The sequence below is a fragment of the Boeremia exigua genome (assembly GCF_020726555.1).
Source record: "Boeremia exigua strain MPI-SDFR-AT-0100 chromosome Unknown C7974scaffold_9, whole genome shotgun sequence".
NCBI lineage: Eukaryota > Fungi > Ascomycota > Dothideomycetes > Pleosporales > Didymellaceae > Boeremia > Boeremia exigua.
In genome coordinates this window covers 695986-713215 of record NW_025763526.1, presented here as the reverse complement: position 1 = coordinate 713215, position 17230 = coordinate 695986, and the positions used below count along the sequence as shown (strand labels likewise).

At 56.7% G+C, this 17230-nt stretch overlaps 8 protein-coding genes across 8 annotated transcripts; 3 read left to right on the top strand and 5 right to left on the bottom strand.

The window, feature by feature from the left end:
- Nucleotides 1-267: 267 nt before the first annotated feature.
- On the bottom strand, nt 268-1382 carry C7974DRAFT_435617 (uncharacterized protein; the record flags this gene model as incomplete). The annotated part of the gene is made up of 7 exons (XM_046145073.1): nt 268-345; nt 421-446; nt 486-729; nt 822-911; nt 1017-1034; nt 1066-1090; nt 1210-1382. 7 exons carry the CDS (start codon nt 1380-1382, stop codon nt 268-270), a joined length of 654 nt encoding a protein of 217 aa, XP_045994649.1.
- Nucleotides 1383-2143: 761 nt separating this feature from the next.
- Nucleotides 2144-3519, bottom strand: C7974DRAFT_473971 (uncharacterized protein; the record flags this gene model as incomplete). The annotated part of the gene is made up of 5 exons (XM_046146583.1): nt 2144-2310; nt 2359-3005; nt 3048-3117; nt 3376-3421; nt 3458-3519. 5 exons carry the CDS (start codon nt 3517-3519, stop codon nt 2212-2214), a joined length of 924 nt encoding a protein of 307 aa, XP_045994648.1. The 3' UTR covers nt 2144-2211.
- A 920-nt stretch (nt 3520-4439) lies between these two features.
- On the top strand, nt 4440-5170 carry C7974DRAFT_227562 (uncharacterized protein). The gene is made up of 3 exons (XM_046137306.1): nt 4440-4559; nt 4617-4815; nt 4862-5170. The coding sequence occupies exons 1-3, from the start codon at nt 4476-4478 to the stop codon at nt 5026-5028; spliced, it is 450 nt and encodes a 149-aa protein (XP_045994647.1). The 5' UTR covers nt 4440-4475; the 3' UTR covers nt 5029-5170.
- Nucleotides 5171-8697: 3527 nt separating this feature from the next.
- On the top strand, nt 8698-10929 carry C7974DRAFT_227549 (siderophore iron transporter). Its single transcript, XM_046137305.1, has 4 exons — nt 8698-9182; nt 9232-9410; nt 9453-10669; nt 10715-10929. Exons 1-4 carry the CDS (start codon nt 8844-8846, stop codon nt 10759-10761), a joined length of 1782 nt encoding a protein of 593 aa, XP_045994646.1. The 5' UTR covers nt 8698-8843; the 3' UTR covers nt 10762-10929.
- Nucleotides 10930-11129: 200 nt separating this feature from the next.
- C7974DRAFT_435615 (Vps5 C terminal like-domain-containing protein) lies at nt 11130-13009 on the bottom strand (the record flags this gene model as incomplete). Its single annotated transcript, XM_046145072.1, has 4 exons — nt 11130-11315; nt 11362-11964; nt 12009-12928; nt 12979-13009. The coding sequence occupies 4 exons, from the start codon at nt 13007-13009 to the stop codon at nt 11130-11132; spliced, it is 1740 nt and encodes a 579-aa protein (XP_045994645.1).
- Nucleotides 13010-13045: 36 nt separating this feature from the next.
- On the bottom strand, nt 13046-14021 carry C7974DRAFT_399044 (HotDog domain-containing protein). The gene is made up of 4 exons (XM_046142382.1): nt 13803-14021; nt 13723-13752; nt 13545-13674; nt 13046-13497 (listed from the first exon to the last, which is right to left on the bottom strand). The coding sequence occupies exons 1-4, from the start codon at nt 13947-13949 to the stop codon at nt 13205-13207; spliced, it is 600 nt and encodes a 199-aa protein (XP_045994644.1). The 5' UTR covers nt 13950-14021; the 3' UTR covers nt 13046-13204.
- Nucleotides 14022-14064: 43 nt separating this feature from the next.
- C7974DRAFT_415399 (uncharacterized protein) lies at nt 14065-14718 on the top strand (the record flags this gene model as incomplete). The annotated part of the gene is made up of 1 exon (XM_046143888.1): nt 14065-14718. One exon carries the CDS (start codon nt 14065-14067, stop codon nt 14716-14718), a length of 654 nt encoding a protein of 217 aa, XP_045994643.1.
- Nucleotides 14719-14814: 96 nt separating this feature from the next.
- Nucleotides 14815-16320, bottom strand: C7974DRAFT_378268 (uncharacterized protein; the record flags this gene model as incomplete). The annotated part of the gene is made up of 1 exon (XM_046140401.1): nt 14815-16320. The coding sequence occupies one exon, from the start codon at nt 16318-16320 to the stop codon at nt 14815-14817; it is 1506 nt and encodes a 501-aa protein (XP_045994642.1).
- Nucleotides 16321-17230: the final 910 nt, after the last annotated feature.

The window sequence follows — 17230 nt, the reverse complement described above, 5'->3', positions numbered from 1 at the left end:
AGACCGCTAGAAAGCTAGGCATTTCAACACGGGCTTGGTAGCACCGAGTCGCTGTGGAGAGAATCACCTGCTCTAATAGGCTAATGTCAGGACCTGTATACCGAGGGCTCAGGGAAAGATGAGGTGTTACACGAAGCAACCAGTCAATATTAGTTGGTTGGTTGCGGTTCGATTGGTAGAATGTAGACTGTTTGCTGCCGAGGAGTAACAGGGCGGAGACTGGAGGGCCTCGAGTACATGTATCGGACCCCGCTTCTTGTAACATATCTAGTCCAGGGAAGAGCCTAGAGCTCTAGTCAAGTATTGGTTTTCGGTTGGATTGATGCCGTAGAAAAGATGTTTATCCTCGTATGGAGAGATTCCAGATCGGTGCACCTCCGTCAACGTCTGATTTCGTCTCAGACTTGAGATGGTACGTACGGTCGCTTCAACGTTCCAGATATCAGCTGGATAACCCTACTCAGTCTTCAGCATGACCTCTGGACATCGGTAGATATCTGGTTGCGCGTCATAGATCCGAGGATTGTCGCCACGAACTGCAAAGCCGAAGTCTCCAAGGACAACACGACCATACTCTTTTGGCAATCTGAAGTGACGTGTCGCGTAGGTTGGCCTGCCGTTTACAACTTTTCGACGCGAGGGAGATGCCATTTCAGCGTGTACAAAGGCTTTCAAGACATGCTGATCCTCAGTTTCTATGAGGATAGTGTCAGCTCTTATGTCTACATTCTTGTCGACAGAGTTGCGGAGAGACATGTGTTAGGCCGTACCTGTATGTATTATCTTGGCTTCTGTGTGAGGTAATCGAGTGCGAGGAACACTTGCGACAACCCAGCTTTTAGCAGCTCGCCTGTGAAGTGGTGCGCTGGGTTTCTGTTCAAGATATCCTCGAAACTATCCCACATTGGTTTCTGGACAAGTCATCGATGATCGCCACCTTGTCGGGGAATAGTAAACAAGTCAAGGGCTGTCCGAACGTGAATGTATCCCGGATGTGAAGCATTGCCTTTGCTTACGATATTGAACATGTTGTACTCATCTTCATCCATTCCCTCTTGTGAAAACTTTCAAGGTAGTGTAAGTATGGCGACTAGTTTGCTGTTGGTATAGATAGCACAATTGCCGAATGCTAACTTGCTGTAGATCACGGGCCAGTCAAACGGTTGACGTTACACCGAAACCAAGTTTACCTACCTAGGTACTAGGTGCTTCGACGCGAAGACATCTCCTATATTGACTGGATAGTAGACGCCCCTGTGAAACTCCTCAGGCTGTTCTTCCTCAAACAATACCGCATCGCTGACGACTTTGAAACCGGATATCGGAAATTTGAGTAGGGGCCATGATAGTTTTGGAACGAGCAACTTTGTGAGTTTGAACATAGATAAACCTGCAAAGAGCGTGTCCCAATGGCTCTCGATAGGTCTGAGGTATGGAAAAAAAAAGGTTAAAGGCTTCCAATCGCCAAGTACAGGTCGACTTTGCGTTTCTACAATCTCCGCCCAGTCCAAGTCGGTCACCATCGCTCTCTGAATCGCGTCGTTCCATGAAGGTTTCGGGGCATGAGGTCTTTATGCAACATATCAAGGGAACTGCCGCTGACAAGACCAAGAACGCATTTCTGGGTACAAAATCGTCCATGTTGCGCTTCTTGGCGGGGCTTCCGGGTGCTGCGGGTGGGTGATGATCTGCCAGCGGTTGCCTGAATGAGAGGTCGCTGTGAATTGTTGGGCAACTGTCGGCTTGGCGTTTCCGTGTCAGGCTCCTTACTGGACTCGTGCGGGTCTTGTGCAAGCCATCCCTGAGTGGATTGGGACAGATGTCGTCTTTTAAATGTAGCTTAATAATTCAGTGTTGTCTAGTTCAGGATCCCTCGTGCTTCCTTGCTGCTGCTGTACCTGCAAGGATTGGCTCCCTGTACTTTGGTTTGATGTCTTGGTGTTTCTGAACTTGCTCCCGTTCAGTGGCTAAGTCGAGGTAGTTGCTGTGACCTGTCTACGCTGCTGTCCTGTTTTAAGTATCTATCGGAGCCACTGTCTATCTACACGCACGCAGTCTGGTATCTATTAGCCGTATTCCGTACGTAACTACAACTGTGGTACATAATGCCCCTACATGGCATCAAATTAGAAAGATGTGTCAATTGGATGATGTGTTGATTAAACAGTTATGTAGAAGAGAAAAGAGCATGTTGTTCTTTAACAACTATCTCTACCAAACTCTACCTCGAAGGTGAATTATACGATGGCTTGCTAACAACTGGTCTGCATTGATACCCTTGAAGGATACGAAGCAGTGTTTACAGGTTGACTTTATAAAGTTAGCTTAAAGATCCTAGGTTACAGGAAGTAATTTAACCTTTATGGTATCTGTCCACTCCTTGATCTGATAGAGTGGTGTCGCTCGACAGAGTGGTTCGCATTCGTCTGACCCACATGTTGTGCATGTTGGCGTAACTATCTTGTGAAGATAAAGGGTTGCTTGCACGGTCTTGACAAGTTCTGGGATATACTCTTTATCAAGGCTTTTGCAGTAATTGGAGAAGCTCTCCCGGTGTTGTTCGTCGAGGGAACGTGATCGGTCTGTACCACCTTCTATGGAAACACAGTAGGCATGTATGATAGCGTCGCAATCAATAGCTTGGGGTTCTTGGCTCTCATCGTGTAGAGCTTCAGTTTGAGCTCGCTGTGTTGCTGAATCATTTGTTGCTGAATCATGTGTCGCTGAATCGTTTGTTGCTGAATTATTTGTTGCTGAATTATTTGTTGCTGAATTATTTGTTGCTGAATTATTTGTTGCTGAATTGTTTGTCGCTGAATCATTTGTCGTTGAAGCCTTTGTCGTTGAAGCGTTTGTCGCTGGACTAGTTGTCGCTGAATTGGTTGTCGCTGAATCGTCTGTCGCGTTTTCGGAGTCTCGTATGTTGGCAACTGTGAAGCTCGCGATAGATCTTGATGGTAGCTTTCCATCATCTTCAATTATTTTTACTTTCTTGTGGCTGCGTGCTGATTAAAAAGAAAGGCTTACTCATAATCTCAGGGTCTTACATGAGCGCATGATCGGTACTGCTGCGTCTGCGTTTCCTAGACGGTTGGTTTTGTTGATCACCGGACAGGTCTGTTGAGTGTTTGTCGTAGTGTAACATTGTTGAAGAAGAAGACATGTTGTATGCTTGCGGCCGACTATAGCTTCACGCAGCTTGCGAGACTCCGATAACGAAACAATGAGAACAATGTGGACATGGGCGGCGGCTAAATGCGATTCAAAAACTGGGGTTTGCGCTCCCTTACCGATGTTGAGTTCCTGCAGCAGTACAACGGAAGCAAAGGAATGACTTGGATTGCGATGACAGCGCACAGACTGGTACTCTCATACCCTGACAAGGATTGTGGGTGTGAGATCAATTAGGAAATTGCTCGAACTATGCATGCATGTAGGTATCAAACTGCTTGCCTACATGGAATGGACGCTCAACTCCGTAATTCGTGCTCTTCTCGGCTCCCTATCCGTAATGCCCATGGTGTCCTAGCGCGTTCTGCATGTTGTACTTTGGTTGGTTAATAGCAGGCCAGTCGTAGACCAGGCGCATGAACACGTTAGCGCCTCAGCAAATCTGGCCCATATTGAGGCCGTCGCGAGCTGATGGGTCTAAGCTCCAGGCACTGCAGCTGCTGTACCCACTGGAGAGACCTCTCGTTCGCACCGTGGCGCGCTGGGTCATTCCGCGTTCAGAACTACGTCTCGAACGAGGGCTGCTAGCATCAGTGTACTCTCGCAGGACGCGAGTGTCTTTACACTTGTCCTGAAGCCACGGTACCAACTTTCTAGGTAGTCGTAAACCTCATCCGCGCGTGTGTCATTTCTGCTCTTGGTATGTAGTACACAACGGCGCGTATTTCCGGGCGATGACTATCCCGCGTGTGATAGGCGCACAATCGAGGAACCCTGTTCATGCCAACACAGATACACGAAGCTCCAGTAGATGGTGTGAAGTGTTCGAATTGGAACTAGTTCTAGGTACAGTACTTTCGTGCTTTCGCAATGCGTCAGATATGTACATGCTGAAGTTCTGCGAGCCGGTGGGACTGATCAACGACGCTAATATTCGCGCGTCTCTGATGTTCCGATGGCTGCCAAGGGCAACTGTGTCGCAAACAATCTTTGTCCCTAATCCGCGATTGGACGGCTCTCCCTTGTTCGACTCGTGTTGCTGGGCTTGCATACACACGGCAACACTGTCTGCGGCTGCACAAATCAGCTTCCAATTCTGAAGGGGCTACATTAGAACTGGGGCCAAAGCATGCATTAGCGTTGTTTTATGCATACGACATGACAGACAGGACAGACGAGGACAAGGGTTGTATAGCGCGGATTGGCCGAGAAATCTGCGGCCGCGCGTAGCGCAACATCATGTGTTTGGTGGGGTTCACAACAGCGCCGTACAAAATCACCCTATTAGGCTGCCACAGACAGAGATGCCCCGATTGCCAGATAGAGCTTCCGCAGAAGAAGCACGTGCTGCGGCTGGCTTCTCAGAAGAAGAGTGGCGGAGGTTCATTGTTCGGCGCCACCCCGCTCTCACTTTGCCTTTGTCAGGGACTGACAGAATTATGTAGGACATCACCAAAGACATTGCCCGTGGGATGCAGGATGGAACGCCTGATATTCGGTGGCGTCGAGTTCCTTTTAATCTTAAGCGGTCAACTATGGATCGCATAAACGACCTACTTGCGCAAGAAGGAATTCCTGTGGTAGAGATAGATCTTATAGGGTGGCGCATGAGTAGAGCTATCGGAAACCTAAAACAGTCCAGAGGTTAGGGTCCTTACTGCAATGCAGGATGTAACCTAACTGTCTCCAGCCCGTGTCGCTAAAGCGGCTACTACGTCAGCCAACATAACTACGTCAACCGACACAACTACGGACGCAGGTGTGTCTGCGGTGGAAGCTCCAGCGGCCACTGCAAGCGGATTGAACCGTGGTTTCGACGCAGTGAGGGACGCAGAGCGCTCCATGAAGTCATCCTGATCCCTGTTACTTCGTCACTGCAACTCGTGCCAACAACCACGGTGCTGCGAGGGTGTGGAGAATGGATAGCCGACGAGGATCGCACAAACTAGCTCCTTTTTGATGTAACAATGAACATTTGGCAGCCGTTGGCTATCTAGCCGCTGTTCTGAACCAGTCTTGACTGCAAGTGACATCGATCATGACTCAGGGCTGACGCAAACACCGAACGCCACGGACCACGCGGCATTTGGCCCTGCTTAAGCGCACTAATTGAGAAACGGAGAATTCCACACGAGCAGATTGGAAAAGGATGGGGCGTATGGCACCGATTCGCGCAGAATCTGGATCTTGCTTGCCGCGACCGGGCCCACTACAGGGGGCGTAATCGCCCGCTGTTAGCTCACGGGATCCATTGAGAGTTGGCCAATCTGGAGCAGCTACGCCACTCTCCTAGAGCTTCTGACTTGCTGAACGCATGCCGCGCCGGCACACTGTTTTAGGCCAACGCTGCCCCCTGTAGCAGCAGATGTGCGCTGGGGGTGATGGGCTCTTAGCCTCCTACGATAAGTTGCTCCCAATTCCCGTTGTCTTGGGTCGTTAAATACAGGGGTTTTTCATTCGGCTGATAGCTCACGGGTAGGTTTTCATTGACAGTTCGGCCTGGAGCAGCTACACACTCTTCCGCGACTTCCGACTTGCTGGGTACATGTGCCGCACCTGAACGTTTAATCCCCTGTAGAGATCAAGGCGCTAGATCCTCGCGTTGCCGTGCGAGGTCAAGGAACCACTCGTGGGGAGCTTCGATCGTCGCTTCACCGCTACCTAAGCGGGATTGAGGTGACGGATGTGGTGGTCTGATCAGTCACATTGCGCAGATCAGGACTGGAACGGAGACCGTATCTAATGTAGGCGACCGGAATAGCACCCAAGTAATCATTCCTTTGGCGCTGAGGGTAACCCAGAGCATGCCAAGACATCTATTGATTTCTGACGGAGGCATTCCTCCGTCACATCATGTTAGTTCTATGCAATAATGGCTGAGAACGATGTCGAAGCTTGTGCTGATGCTGGACCGTCACGGCGAGTGGTGTAGGTAAGGTGTTTCGTCATCAGACGGCGTGGAAAGCTACTGAGACTGTTAGATCTGCCTTCACGATCAAAAGTGCGTTCTACACTCCGAAAGTACGCCAGGACGGGAGTTGGGTGCGTACCTTATGTCAATCAAGCTCGGTCGGCCCTCAAACAAGTCTACCAGTCACAGGATGAACAGATCAACAGCATAGCAAGGCGGAACAGTGATGGTGTCAGATCCTGAGTCGTCAAGTATTACGACGAGGCAAACTCGCGATAGTACAAAAGCATCCATCGCGTTAGACGTTTCAATCTACACAGTACATACAGACGAGAGAACCTTTTCTTATTTTTGCCTCGCCCAAGTCTCTAACACTGCGACTGTTGTGCAACCTCTGTAAATGGCTAGACGGCACAGTGGAACCGTGGGTATAGAGAGGTCTAGTCTTTCCTCCCCTCACAGGTACCCCGCACTACCATTGAAAATTGTACATAGGGATAGCACGTCCTAGTGCTAGTTCACGGGAACTTGTGGGAGATTGACCAACCTGCAGAAACGATGTGTTCGTCTCTATACTCTGATTTGCGAATGCGTACTCGAGGGTGCCGTAGTTGGGACCGCATCTCTGAGGATCACGTTGAGACTGCTGCTCTTCTCCACGAATCGACGAGCGTTGTGAAGCTGCGCCTCAAGATCGAACCAATGATATTCAGTGGCAAATAACGTCACTCTCGGACTTGTGGTAACAATGAGTACGCCGTGCCAGCACTATGCATCAGCCCGAGGTGGCACCCCCTGTAGAGCTAGATCTTTCCCTGCATCCTATAGCCAATTATAATGCGTAGGTACCTGCATCCATGACTGTGGCAGTATGCCGTACTATGTAATAGAAGGGGCGGCCCGCGAATACAGGCGAGTTATTCCTCCGGCTGATAGCTCACCGGTAACTATTGAGAGTTCGACCAACCTAGAACAGCTACACCGCTCTCCTAGAGCTTTTGACTTGCTGGATGCATGCCGCGCCCGAGGGCGAAAGTTCCTGCAGTCCGGTTTCATGGCTCGACGATGCCACACTCCACGGGCCATGGCCATCGACAAGGTAAGCTCTCAAAAATGTTCGTTTGATTGTAAGCTGGCCCGAAGCGTGCATGTGGAGAAAATACGGTGCTTGGTGGTACAATCGCACTTCGGCCTTGATTGGTAGTAGTGATTGCCAAATTGGGTGGACCACTCTGAGACTAGTGCGAGGGACATGTACATAATGGTCGCCTACCAGTTTATATGTTGAGGAGAGCGTTGTAAGTGGTTCCTGCCTTTGGTCGCACTGCAAGTAAATATCCTGGCTTTCCACGGATGCCAGGTTGCAGAAGGGTCCTTGGGTGGTTTCCACAGGCAATTATTACTCGGATATTCTGTACCTTCTCCGCGATTGAGTAGGTATTATGTAGAATTCTCGCATCCATCCTCAGAACCACTTGCCTCCGAGCTGAAAGGCACCAGCCGAGGTGGAGGTGGCGAGAATATGATACGGCGTGAGTCTCAAGTCGAGATTCTCTTTGCGAAGAAGTCGATCCATGAGCGTGGTGATCTGGATCACGAGCTGATCCTGGCGTAAGTCGTCGCCAAATTTTAATATAATCGGGTATTTCTGCGAGTGACTGGTACGGAAGTTGAGGACTACATATAGGCGGAAGGGACGACTTCGACTGACTCATTGAAGACCACAACGAGCCTTTTCCATGAGCCAGGTGCGCTGGTTGGAAGCCGGCATCTGAGCTCAGAACTATAGTTAGTCACCAAGATAAAGTGTTGCTGGCAGACAACGACGTCATGCAGGAGAGTGGAGAGTACGATACAATCTCAAAGCGCCTGATGTAATTAGCTTCGAATCGAATACAATGGACTTGACAAGAAATCACACCGGACTTGCTTTCTGGCCAACTGTAGAGCTTTGCTAGCGAGCACAACACAGCCTTCAAGAACCTCTCTCCTCTTGGTGCACAACATTGCTCGAGTCTGTAGTCTCTCTTCAATGTGCCTGCAACGGCGTGCATGCGCCCCAACCCCCGCCGCAAGGCGCCCCTGTCCAATCCACCGCACAGCATGTGCAATCCACCGCACAGCATGTCCAACCCACCGCACAGCATGCCCCGCCGTCCGCCCGCCTGCCCGCCTGCACGCCGCCAACCGCGACCCCAGCACCAGCGCGGAGAAAGGCCCGACTCCACCCGTCGCCCTGTCTCAGCCGCGCGCCCCACCTGCGCAAGCGTGCGCCAAGCCCTGCGCGCCCGCTGATCCCTGCCGGCTTAGCAGATCGCGAGTCCGCACCGTCTGGTGAGCACGGCGGGATATATATATATATAATGCGCTGCGGTGCGGTAGGCGGGAGGACGTTAGGTGGCTTGTATGTCGCGAGGTGCGGGTTGCGTGTGGAGGCTCGATAAGTGCCAAGCATTGCGAGGTATACATCGTGCTTCACTGCGTGTGGAGGTGAATTGGACTGGCGCGTGGGTCGGGCTGTGGGAATCGTTCTCGCGGTGAAGGGAGATTCGCGCTGGGAGCGAGCTTTTCACTTTTGAAAGACGTCTTGCTGGTGAACTGTTTCTCACTGTTACACTCCTTCTCACTGCTACACTCCTTCTCACTGCTACACTCCTTCTCACTGCTACACTCCTTCTCGCTGTGAACAGGCTTCTCACTGTTAACCGCCTTCTCACTGCCAACCATTTGTTGGCCAATTGCCCTCCCCGTCTCATTCACCATGCGCAACCCCTTCAGACACGGTCCGCACCTCGAGCACCCCGTCGCCGAAGCCGAGATCAAACTCCTCGCCGTCGAGACCGGCCACGCCCTCGACACCACCACCAAGCACCCCGCCGCCGCCCCCTCCAGCACCGAGTCCTTCACCGCCGGCGCCCAGAATGGCGTCCGCAACATGGAAGCCACGACCACGGCGTGGGACCGCAAAGCGCTGGCCGCCGCGTACGTCCTGATGTGGCTGATCGCCTTCGTGGATGCCATGCAGCAGGGCACCTCGGGCACGCTGATGGCCTACGTGACGAGCGGGTTCCGGCAGCACTCGCTGACGGCGTACACGGGCGTATGTGGCGCCGCTCCGCGCAATTGAGTCCGGGGCTAACATTGTGTAGGTCATGTCGAGCGTCATCGGCGGCGTGCTCAAGCTGCCGCTGGCCAAGGTCGTGGATGTGTTTGGCCGGCCGCAGGGGTTTGCGCTGAGCACGGGGCTGCTGGTCGTCGGGCTCGTGCTGATGGCTGCGTGCAACAGCGTGCAGACGTATGCCGCGGCGCAGATATTCTACTGGACGGGGTACGTCTCCGTGCGGGGTTGTGTGCTTTGCTGACTGGGAAGATATAATGGCATGTCGTATGTGCTGTCGGTCTTCGTCGCCGACACGTCGCATCTCAGGAACCGCGCGTTCATGTTCGCGTACGCCAGCTCGCCGTACATCATCACCGTGTGGATCACCGGGCCGCTGGCAGCCGCGTACCTCGCGGGGCCGGGGTGGCGCTGGTTCTACGGCTCGTTCGCCGTCATCACTACTATCGTTGTGTTGCCCCTGCTGGCCCTGTTCTGGGCGAACTACCGCAAGGCCGTGCGCACCGGCATTATCGTGCGCGCCACGAGCAACCGCCGCTTCATCGAGTCCGTCAAGTACTACGCGGTGGAGTTCGACGTGGGCGGCCTGGTCCTGCTGATGGGCGGCCTCGTGTTCCTGCTGCTGCCGTTCAGTCTGTACAGCTACCAGCCCGGGCAGTGGCGGAGCGCGTTCGTCATTTCGTTTCTGATCATCGGCGGCCTCCTGCTCGCCGCCTTCGTCGCGTACGAGAAGCTGCTCGCCCCGAAGAGCTTCATGCCGTTCGAACTGCTCCTCGACCGCACCATCCTCGGCGCCTGCATCGTGTCCGGCCTCTTCTTCGTCAGCTTCTTCGTCTGGAACGCGTACTTCTACTCGTACCTCACCGTGGTCACGGGCCTCAGCGTCACGGAAGCCACCTACGTGGTCAACATCTACAGCATCGGCTCCTGCCTCTGGTCATTCGTGGTCGGCGTGCTGATCCGGTGGACGGGGCGCTTCAAGTGGATCGCGCTGTCCTTCGGGGTGCCGGTGTGCATGCTGGGCGTGGGGCTGATGATCCAGTTCCGCAGCAACCCCGACATCGGGGTGGGCTTCATCGTGCTGAGCCAGATCCTGATTGCGTTCGCGGGCGGCGCCATCGTCATCACCGAGCAAATGGCCGCCATGGCCGCGACCACGCACCAGTACGTTGCCGTGGTGCTTGCGGTCGAGGGCATGTTCTCCAGCATCGGCGGCGGCATCGGCAGCTCGATTTCTGCCGCGCTGTGGACCGGCGTGTTCCCCGCGAAGCTGGCCGAGTATCTGCCCGCGGAGTCGCAGCCGCATCTGATGGCTATCTACGGGGACATTGTGGTCCAGACGTCGCATCCCAAGGGCTCGCCCACGCGGACGGCGATCGAGCATGCGTATGGCGATTCGCAGCGCTACATGTCGATTGCGTCGACGGCGGTCCTGGCCATTGCGCTGGGGGCCGTCATGATGTGGAGAGGTATGTGTGGCGATCCGTCTATGGGTGTTGACTGACTTTGTACAGATATCCGCGTCAAGGAGTTCAAGCAGGTCAAGGGCCGTGTTTTGTAAGGCGACCTCTTGTTGGCGCTACCCGCAGGCTTTTATAGTGCCGCCGGTCGAGAAAAGTTGGGTTTGCTGCGTGGTGGATACCGATGATTGGGATACCGTATTGTGTTCTGGGGGCGAATGGATTAGCATACAATTCCACGCCGATTTTGTGTTACCTCGCCTGAATTCAGTCTGTGTGCTTGTATCGTGAGCCTGTAGTGACTAAGTCGCTCCGTGGAGGGCAGGGCAGTGATCTACACTCACCCAACGCAGTCCACAGCACCTCCACCGCCGAGTGCCGAATCCCTTACTGACATGAGCATACATCACCCAAAAGATACAAGACAGACATCAGCATCACATAGATTCATCGTCTACCCAGGCCGCTACTACGCGCCCCCCTCTCGCTCCGCATCCGCGCGCAGCGCCTCGTCGTCGTCTTGCGCGCCCGCACGCCCGTTCGCCGGCTCGTTCTGCTCGGGGGCGGGAGACGCGACGACGCCCGCGGGCGGGACAAAGGTCTCGCCGTCTTCGGTGTCGAGCTGCATGAGGAAGGTTTCCCAGATCTCGATGAGCTGTGGGTGTTAGCTGCGTCGCGGTGTCAAGAGTGTAGGAACATACCTCCTTCTGCGCCTCCACGGCACTCTCCAAGTACGTCTCGACGCCCGACTTGAAGTCCTCGACCTTCTCGCGCTCGAAGCGCTCCAGCTCGCTGCGCATCAGGCGGCCCATGTCGTCGAACAGGAGACGGGCCTGGTGGACCCTGCGCTCTGCATCCGCGACATCGGCGCCGAGCTGATTCAGACGGTCCTGCTGCGAGCGGCCCTGGCGCAGCAGCTTGTCCTGGTTGGTCTTGCGCTTCTGCAGCTCCTGCTCGGCGGTGTGCCAGGCGTGGTAGGACTTCTGGCGCTGCTGGAAGGAGGTCTTGACGGAGCCGATCAGGCGGATGTACTCGTCGATGACGATGCCCATGGTCAGGACGTCTTGCTGGGCCTGGCGCTCGTAGAGTTCGCGGATGCGGATTTGGATGTCGGAGAGGCTGTCGAGCGGCCCGGAGAGGGCGGGCGAGAGCTCGACGGCGGAGAGCGAGTGCAGGGAGGCGGAGAAGTCGCCGCAGGCGTCTGCGAGGCCCTTGCGCTGCATCACAACGGTGTCGGTGGCCTTGAGGAGCGCGCGGAGCTGGTTCTCCAGCGCATCGAGATAGACCTTGCGGTCGTGGAACCACTGTTCGCGTTAGTAGGAAACCACAACGTATTTGACTGCCTTACATCGTCGTGCTCTACAAACTTGCCGCTGTTGCCGGACAGCATGCCGCCAAACATGCCCTTGCTCTCGCCCAGCCCCACATCCTTGCGCTCCTTGTTCTTGATGTCCACGTTGAAGGCGTCGCTCTCGAGGAAGAGCTTCAGGTCGCCGTCGTGCTGCAGCACGGGGTGGGCGGCGGTCTTGTTTAGCATGCGCTCCAGCGCGGCGCGTCTCGACTCGACAAAGTCGGCCTCGAAGCGGCCGAGCGACTGCTTCTCGGGCGGCGGGGGGATGATGACGCCCGGGCTGTTGTTGTGCAGCTGGGTGTACAGCCAGAGGAAGTCGCGGTAGCGGCGCGAGACGGTGAACTCGGGGTTGCGGTAGCCCTTGGACGTGGTCTTGGTGGTGACCGAGTACTCGGTGTGCGAGCTCGTCAGGTCGCCGACCTTGTGCGGGTCGCCGACGTAGATGGAAAAGGTCGGCTTCGCGGCCTGCTCGATGCTCACGCTGGGCTGGGCCTGGCGCGGGGGCGCGGCGTGGGCGGCTGCCTGGACGGGCGGGGGCACGCGCGGGCCCTGCGCCGGCGGCTCGTCGTCGTCGTTGAGGTCGACCGAGTCCATCATGCCGCGCAGCGACGACGACGTCGAGGTGCCGGTCATGGGGCGATTGCTGCGCGCGGCGGCCTCCTTCTGCGGCGGCTCGGGCGCGGCGGGCGGCGTGGGAGCTCCCAGCGGGCCGAGCGGGTCGTCTACAGCTTCGAGCTTCGTCGACTGCGTGCCATACTGGCGCCGGCGGGGGCCGCGGGCGGCCGGCGAGCGTGGTGCAGCGGACGCGCTGGGGGCAGATGCGGCGGCGGCGTCGATGGGCGCGGGCGCGAGAGTGCTGGACCCGTCCTTGTCCTTGTCGGGCTTGGGCGCGTCTGCGGCCGACTGCGAGGGCACGTCTGCAATGCGGTCAGCCTGGAACAGCGCCGCCGCGCGCAGGGGAGCTCACCGCCCCACGGGGAATCATCGCCGAGCTCCATGGTGGTGTGGCTGTTGGTGCAGGCGGCTGGCAGATCCGTCTGATGTCTCCAGGTACCGCTCCGCAACCCGTCAGCCAATGGGGGGCCGCGCACGGGCAGCACCAACGTCATGTTGGAGGTCCAGCGAGCATCTCCTCATTGACCCTTACTAAGTAGCAACGTCGTAATAGTCACATTATCTAGATGATACCAGCCCTACAGACTCGACGACCCGATCGCAGCCTTCTGGTGGTCACAGGTATACGCAATCTTCCCATCCTCCGTCTCCAACCTAATCTCGCCCTTGGTCAGCCCTTGGCGCTTCCCCAAATGCACCACCTCGGAAATCACATAGACCTTTGTGCCCACGCCCGCCGGCCGCAGATACGTGCAGTTCAGCGTGCGGCTGACATTGCCCGTGTCCCAGAAGCCGTCGTGGCTGGCGGCCGCAATGGCCGTCGACGTGCAGATGTCGAAGATCAGCGCCACCGCGCCGCCGTGCAGGTTTGCTGGAGGGGAGTTAGTGATGGGCGGAGATGGTGAGGGGGCAGCGTACCGCCCATGTTGCACAGCTCCTTGGGCACCGTGAAGCTGTGGACGACACGTGCGTGGTGCGGGTCCTTTGGCGTCGGCGTCGCGACCGCGGATTCGAACTGCAGCATGTGCGCCAGCTTTGCATCGTACCACTGGCAGACGTCAGCATTGGCACCTTCCCACTCACACAGTGAACACACATCATAGCCCTCGGACTTTGCGATTTCGAACTACAGGCCCATCAGTACCGAGTCGTGAGTTTGCAATGATACGCCCATACCCATCGCTGAGCCTTCGCCTCCGCCGACAAGTCACCACTGGAACTGAAGAACTTCTTGAAATGCTCCCCCATTGTAAGCGTGCAGTGTAGCTCTCCAGAACCACCGATGGCATGCCCTCGCCATATGCACTTGCTACCTCGGCACATGTCACCCACGCCCGAGACGCGCTAGCACTAGTTGGCCCAGACCCCTGCCATTATTTTCGGAGCGACATCCACGCGCCGAAAAGATCGTTGCCATCAACACCAAAACACAACCACCATGTCAACCACAACAATGAGCTCGCGAGTCCCCATACACCGCCTGCTGCGCGCCCGCACCACGCGCCCGTTCTCCCTCGCCCCCGCGCTCCCGCACACCCGCTGCATCTCGACCCCCACCGTCCTGCGCCCCAGCTTCTGGGCCTCGATGATCCCCAAGCCCCTCCGAAAAACCACCCCAGACCCCTCCTCCACCACACCCTCCACCGCCCCCTCCCGCGCCTGGAACCCCGCAACCCCCTACATAATCCTCAGCCTCCTCGTCGGCTCCCAGGCGATCCAGATCCTGTGGCTGAAGCAGGAGCGCGCGCACAGCGCCCGGCGCGCGGAAGCACAGATCGGGTTGTTGAGGGAGGTGATTGAGCGCGTGCAGGGGGGTGAGGATGTGGATGTTGAGGGGGTGTTGGGGGTGGGTGATGCGGGGCGGGAGGCGGCGTGGAGGGAGGTTGTGGATGGGGTTGCGGGGGAGGAGAGGTTGTTTGTGGGGAAGAAGGGGAGGAGGAGGGAGAGGGAGATGGAGAGGGCGAGGGAGGGGGGTGTGGATGGTATGGGGGATGTAGCGAAAGAAGAGGTGAATCAAGATGGTGGTCACGATGCAGCGAAAGAGGAGGGCATTGCTAAGGTAGAGAGCATTGGGGGTGTCAAGTTCTATTAAGTATGCTTGTGGGTTCGTTGAGTCGTTATGCGCTATGGAAGGACCTTGCCAGCAAGGACTGTTCTCTCGATGCGCGAAAGTTCACCGGCGTCGATATTAGATCTCCTGCGTCTCGATCTCCTGCGTCTCGACATTCTCAGTCTCGACTTCGGCCTCAATCTCCTCAGCCTCAATCTCCTCGGCCTCATTCTCACCCACCTCCTCGTTCTCCTCCTCGATATCAGACTCCTCGGACTCAGGCTCCTCCTCAGATTCAGGCTCAGACTCGGACTCCGGCTCAGGCTCAGACTCAGGCTCCTCCTCAGACTCAGGCTCTTCTTCAGACTCAGACTCAGGCTCAGACTCGGGCTCCGGCTCTCCACGCGCCTGCCTCTGCTTCTTCATCTTGGCCTTCTCCTTCTCCTTCTTGAGCTTCTCCCGGGCCTTGTCTTTGCGAGCCTTGTCCTTCGCCCTCAGCTTGGCCTTCTTGAGCTTATCCTTCTGCATCGCCTTCGCCTTGCGCGCCCTCTCCTTCTCCTTCCTCATCTTCTCCTTGGCCTTGGCCTTGTCCTTGCGCGCCTTCTCCTTGGCTTTGGCGCGCTGGTTGCGCTCGCGCGTCTTCGCAGCCTTGGCCGCGTTCTTGAGGCGCTCGGCCTTGGCCGCGTTGCCGGTGTTGTTGGAGTCCTTGGTGGCGGCGCGCAGCACGGGGTTGTCGCACAGCAGCGCCAGCGTCACGCCGCCGCGCACCGCGTCGTCGACCGCGCTCTTGTTGTTCTTCAGCAGCGCGCAGATGTTGCTCAGGCGCAACTCGACACTGGTCTCCTTGTCGACCAGCTTGCCGCGCACGGCGTTCTTGTGGTAGATGCGTGGGCGGTTGAAGCCGCGCTCGTGGACGGCGATGGCGGCGTCGAAGACGTGGTGGGCGGCGGCCTCGAGGTCGAGGGCTTCGAAGGCGGCGGTGGTGGTGAACCGCGTGCGGTTCACCGACGTCACGCCGTCGTTGATGCTGCTGCGGTCGATCATCGCGTTGTAGATCCGCACCACCCAGTAGTCGCGCCCAAACGACTTGACGCGCAGCACGTCGGGGGCGTTGGCCTTGGCCGGGATGCGGGCGCGGCGGCGGTAGGCGCGGGCGTCGGCGCCAGAGGAGAAGGCCGACGTCGTGATGGGCGCATACAGCGCATCGCCGTCGGGGGTGCCGACGGGGATCTGGGCGAGGAGGAGGGCGTCGGGGGCGTAAGCGGGGGGGTTGAGGGGGGCGACGGGGGCCAGGAGGGGCTGCGCGGCGACGGGGGCAGCAGCAGCAGGCGCAACGGGGAAGAGAGGAGCACCCCAGGTGGGGGGGAGTTGGTCAGCAGACCCGGCGACGACGGGGGGGAGGTCCTCGAGCGCAGCAGGCAAGGCGCGGAGCATCTCAGCATCCGCGCCGACGCCCATCGGCGCCCCAGCCCATGCCTCTGGTGCGCCCCAGGCACCGTCCCCCACCGTCGTGAACTCCAGCAGCGCGGAAGCAAACTCCGCGTCCGCCCCCACCTGGTCGAAGAAGCTGCCGGAGGGCTCGGCGGCAGCAAAGTCGGCGGAGAATTCGGCGTCCAGCGCCGCAAAGTCGTACTGCCCAGCCATGCTGGGCGGGGGGCAGAGAGAAGGGAAGGAGGGAGGCAGCAACGTGCGTGACGCCCTGCGTCACGGGAAGGAGGGTGTTGGAGGGTGCTGTGCTCGCCAGGAGCACGGGACGAGACAAGAAGAGAAATGGAGCTGGATTCAATCTGGATGAAGGGGGAGCAGCCTTATATGGGACCCCCGGGCACGCTGCTGCTGCTGCTGCTATTGAGACAATAGCAACAGCTGCTACTGTATTCTATTCTATTCTGCTCGAGACTACTATTGTGCGTAATTGACTCAGTGGTGAAGTGAAGACGAAGTGGCCTTCACCTACTTCAGGAGGTTGGAGACGGGACATGGCGAGATAGTGAGATGGGCGGAGACGAAGAACACCAGACGTGAGCGAGCATGCAGAACACAGAGCAGCGGCGAGACGGGAGCCAACAGAATGGAGCATTGAACAACAAAACGATAGACCAAATATCTGAGAGTGAGATACCTAGAGTAAAGTAACACCCATAACCAGAGCCAGCAACGCGTAGCATGTCAAGGAGAGAGGTGAGAAACACTAAACGAGAGCCAACAAGACGGGAGTCAACAGACGGGAGCATTGAGTGACGAACTAGTTGATCGAGCATTAGAGAATAGTATACCTACAGTAATGTAGACACTGTGAACAGCGGCAGCAGACGTGCAGCACATCGAGACGAGAGACCAGAAACACTAGAAGTGAGCTAACAAGACGGAAGCCAACAGACCCTCCCATCAAATGACAGACTAATCAATCAAACAGTCAAGAACAGTACATCGCATAGCCAAGCAACCCCACGAGCAGCCCCAGCAGACGTGCAGCACATCGAGTCGAGAAACGAGAAACACCAGTCGCCCGCCAACGCAACGGAAGCCCACGGACCCAGACACTGAGCGACGA